The sequence below is a fragment of the Aulonocara sp. 'chitande type north' Nkhata Bay genome, linkage group LG15, assembly GCF_057382095.1.
Source record: "Aulonocara sp. 'chitande type north' Nkhata Bay isolate Kocher_YH1m ecotype deep benthic linkage group LG15, A_spYH_male_GT1.1, whole genome shotgun sequence".
NCBI lineage: Eukaryota > Metazoa > Chordata > Actinopteri > Cichliformes > Cichlidae > Aulonocara > Aulonocara sp. 'chitande type north' Nkhata Bay.
In genome coordinates this window covers 33,705,330-33,710,002 of record NC_141358.1, presented here as the reverse complement: position 1 = coordinate 33,710,002, position 4,673 = coordinate 33,705,330, and the positions used below count along the sequence as shown (strand labels likewise).

General features: G+C 40.0%; 1 protein-coding gene across 1 annotated transcript; it reads right to left on the bottom strand.

The window, feature by feature from the left end:
* Window positions 1-224: 224 nt before the first annotated feature.
* On the bottom strand, window positions 225-1,554 carry LOC147313445 (uncharacterized). Its single transcript, XM_086264859.1, has one exon. It carries the CDS (start codon window positions 1,431-1,433, stop codon window positions 225-227), a length of 1,209 nt encoding a protein of 402 aa, XP_086120985.1. The 5' UTR covers window positions 1,434-1,554.
* Between the last annotated feature and the right edge of the window lie 3,119 nt (window positions 1,555-4,673).

Genomic DNA, 4,673 nt, shown 5'->3' with positions numbered 1-4,673 from the left:
AACAAAAAGTTAAGTAAATAATGAAACAAGGTAAAATGAAGTAAGCACAAAAAGTTAAGTAAATAATGAAACAAGGTAAAATGAAGTAAGCACAAAAAGTTAAGTAAATAATGAAACAAGGTAGAGGAGAGAAAACCCCAACAATCCCCTCTGAGCACGCACTAGGCGACAGTGGGGAGGAAAAACTGCCTTTAAACGGGCAGAAACCTCCGGCAGAACCAGGCTCAGGAGGGGACAGTCAACTGCCGGGACTGGTTGGGGAGGTGAACAGAGGTGGAGCAAGACGAGGCTACACCTGCTGAGGAAGCAGTAGAGTTCCTCCTCCAGGGCCAGCGGAAGCGTTTGTTCTTCTTTTTCATGCAGTTTTCTACAAGAGCTTTTTTTTCCAGGATGAGGGTTCTCAACTCATCGATGGTTTCTTTGTTTTGTTTCTCAAGCTTCTTGCACGTTTTCTCCACCTCTTCCAACGTTGCTTGTTTTTCTTCAAGCTTTTCCCTGAGCTCTTTGGATGTTTCCTCCTGCATTATCTTGTCCTTGTGCATGTCTGCGTTTCTTTGTTGTACTTCTTTGTACATGTCTTGTAGCTCCTCATTTCTTTTGTGGATATCTTGGAGCGTACGCTGCAGGTCGTCATGTATGTTGTCTTGTTCTTGCTTTTGCGCCTGCATTTCAGTGTGTTTGCGCTTCAAGTTGTTGTATTCCAACAATATCCCCTTAGTGAGCTCGGAGTTGTTTCTCGCCATTTGCTCCATCCTTTTCTGCATGTGCGAGCATTGTTTGTCCAGTTTTTCTTTTTCCCCTTCTAGTTGCTTTTTCTCGTGAAGAAGGTCTTTATTTTGGCGCAGAGTATCATCCACCTTCTCTTTCAGCATTCTGTATTTTTCCTCCGTGACTTTGAGTTTGTGCTCCATGTCTCTTTGCTTTTTCTCCTGTTCTTCCTTCTGTTGGAGGATTTCTTCATTTTTTTTCACAGCTTCATCGAAGTTTGTTTGGAGCAGCCGATTCATTTGGTCCATATATTGGAGATCCCATTCTGTCTTCTCAACAGTAGCTTTGCTGTCTTTAAGTTGGTTGGACATCTCCTTTAGTTCCACGCTCTTTTGCTTGTTTTCCTTAATTAGGAAGACAATTTGCTCTCGGGCTTGTCCAAACTTGATTCCCCAACCCTCATTAATAATATTTATGTCGGGCTGGCGTTTTTGTCTTTCTTCCAGGTTCTTATTTTGCGCTTCCATCTGTCTACACTTCTCCTCCAGTTGAAGTTTCTCTTCTTCAATCTGTTGAATTTTATTCTGGAGATGGTAGTTTTCCTTCTTACTGTCATGTAATGCCCTTTGGACGGCTAAGAGGTCATTTGGGGAAATTGGCCGGCCACGACAGGAAGGAGAAGCGGCGTAATCTTTTTGCCTTGGTTGGTGTCTTGTTGGATACATGTTGAAGGTTGTACACGACAACTCTGAAAAGGTTTCCAAAAGTTTCTGTGGTGAACGTGTGAAGGCTGCAAACACAAATGCTGCGAAGACACGAACTAAAAAACTGCTGTGTGTCACCCCTGTTTAAGGAAAAACTTCAAAGGATCGTGTAGTGACATCATAACTCCGTGAGCCAATGAGATTGTCATGTGACATTTTGGAATGGGGATATTTTTTTTTAAACCGTTTTCAAATTTAACTTAATATTTGACTGTTTCTTAACTGACCTGTTTAGCTGATTAAGAAATGAATTGAAACGAGCATCACTAACGTTATATAACAGACAACAGAAAAAAAAACAGGTTTTTTTCTAAGTAATAGAGGTATAATACATTTCTTTTTTAAAAAATTTAAATTATCCTACTTTTTATAAGAGGGAACATTATTTAAAGAATATGTATTTAATTGGAAAACTCTCTATTCGTCTAAAGGCTATAACAAGAAAGGTGAGCTTCCTGCTCAAAAATGAAATGACCAAAATAAATGGAGCATTTCTCTGCAATTACAAACTCTGTGTAAACAATCTTGGTTTCAAAATAAGGCTAATGCTGGTGAGATGTCATCACAGGTGTAAATATTACTGCAGATGTTACTATGTCAAAGTTTCACAACTGTCTTATGTTTATTTATGTAGGCAAGACCTACTTTTCACTTTTTTGCTTTGCTATATGTTCTTGAGTGTATTAGTTTGCCAGCAGCACGAACATGTACTAGTGTCAATAATAATAGTACGGTGGATTAGAAAACCTGCTCACAAGTTGAATAAACACCCAGGATTGTTTCATCATTTTCATTCAAAACCAATATTTGAGTCAAAATGAGAAAGTTGTTTGTGCTGTCTGATGAAGAAGAAGCAAAATAAAGTGCAGTTTTGATGTAGATGATGTTGTATACAAACTAGAAGAGGAAGATAGTAGGATCTCTGTATCATGCTTTGTCACTTTGTACCATGTAATTCTTTCTATTTCCACCAGGGGGTGTTTTCAGAAGTGGTAGGTGGTAAAAGAAGAGGTCAGCAGGAAGATGGCGAAGAGCGACCAAAGACCAAGAAAAAGAGGCAGTCAGGCAAAGATGAAGAGTATTATATCCCTTACAGACCTAAAGACTTTGACTCTGAGAGAGGGTGAGGCATTAAACTGTTGCATCTGTTTCTTTAAAAAATGTGAATGGCTTTGTGTTTTATGCTGTTTTGTCCTGTGTTATGCGTCGACAGGTTGAGTCTCGGTGGAGAGGGCAGTGCTTTTGAACAGCAGGCCTCTTCAGCTGTCCTTGATCTCATGGGAGATGAAGGCGATCGCCTTAACCAGCAGAAGAAAATGATGAAATGGTACAAATTTCCCTATGTTTGACTCAGTATCCACCAAATGGTCATTTCAAACTATAATTTAAAGTCTTTTTTCCCCCTTCTTTTTTTAGGGACCGTAAGAGGAAGCGTTTTGTGAGAGAAACGGGAAAAGAAGACCAGAAGAAGAAGATCAAAACAGACAGCGGTCAGGTTATCAGTAACAAGAAGAACAGGAAGAACTTGTATCCTTCCAACAAAAAGCTTCTCTGTGTGCTGCTCTCAATGACCCTCTTCTCTACTCCTATGACAATATTAAGCTGTACTGTGAAGATGTTGTATCACTTGACAACATGTCAGTTATGAGGAGTGAAGGAAAAAATACAAGATTGATGATACAGGATCTGGATCAGATGGAGAAACAGGCGGAGGAGGCAGGAAGCCAGCAAGAGGTAGGAAGGCATCAAAATGAATAGCACAAACATGTTAAATATAGACCATCAGCCACCATGTTTTAACTCAACTCTAAAGGTAAATACTTCAAGTCCCTCTTCCAGCCTTGCGAGCTATAACCTCCAACCTCTTTGTTGTGTCGTGCCTCTCCCAGGTCGTGGCCGTGGCCGACGAGGTCCAAACGTACAGAGCTCCGGTGACCACAAAGCACGCTCGGAGCTGAAAACAAAGGATCAGATCATGAAGCAGCGCAAGAAAAAGCAGAAGCACCAGTTCCTGCAGGGCGGGGGGATGAGGAAGCTCCGCTCCAAGAACAAAAAGTGGCTCGGAGAAGTTAAAAAGTCAGGTTTTGGAAGGGGTGGCCATAAGAAAGGCAAGCTGAGGAAGAAACTGTGAGGAGGACAGAGGGTTGATGGTGTGGAGGACATCACGAGGAACTGGGTGATAAGCGTCAGAATCATCTGAGAACATCACCAAAGATTTTCCTGGTGCTTTGTGTGACTGTAGATTAAGGAGAAAATCATTTGTGAATCTTTACACTGCAGAAATGCACGTCACTTCTTCCTTGATGGCCTGCTGAACTCTGCGTTTGCCACAGAGTTATGTTTAATTATGATCCACTAACCTGGATTTACTACTTGTAAGCATGTTGGCAGTCTAATAAAAGTGTTTTGGAGTACTGAAATATGTCTTATCAAAATGGTAAAATACAGATATTAAATATTGTGTGCTTAATTTGCAGTTAGTTTCAAAAATCGTCTCGCCCATCTTTTCTTAAAATAAGAGGTGCTCTATAAAAATGACATTAAATTCTGTAAACGTGCTCTATTTGCAATTATTTATCATTACTGTTGTCCAAGTGGTCTCATTTCAAAGTTGAAAGCGAGCATCGGAACGGGCAAGAAAGGCGACTTTTAATTGACTTTGAATGTGTTGTGGTTACTGATATCAGATGGGCTGGGTTGAGAAACTGGCTTAGAATTCCTCTTGCCTTCAGCATGGCCACGCCCCTCTGACTTCTGCAATCAACAAGGCATTTTTACCCAGGGAAATGTTTATTTCGCTTTTCAGTTTGGACTGTTCTCTGTAAATTCCTGAGAAAATTTGAGAAGATCAGGAGTGTCTGAAAAACGTAAAACAGCCCATCTGTCACCAACAGCAATGCTGCCTTCAAAGTCACTTAAATCACCCTTTTTTTTTTCTGGCATGTGATTGGCTGATTAGATATTTGCATTCACAAGCAGCTGAATAGGTTAGTGCAGGGGTCAGCAACCTGCGGCTCTTTAGTCCTTTTAGTGCGGCTCTGCGTGGTTTGGGAAAATAAATTATTTTTTTAAGTAATTAGCTGAAGTGTATTTTATTTATGTTAGTTCTTTTTTAACTTGTAGTTTTAAATTGGAAGATTACTGTGATATTGAAATATAAATATAAAATTATATTCTATTAGTTTTTGAACGCTCAAAATA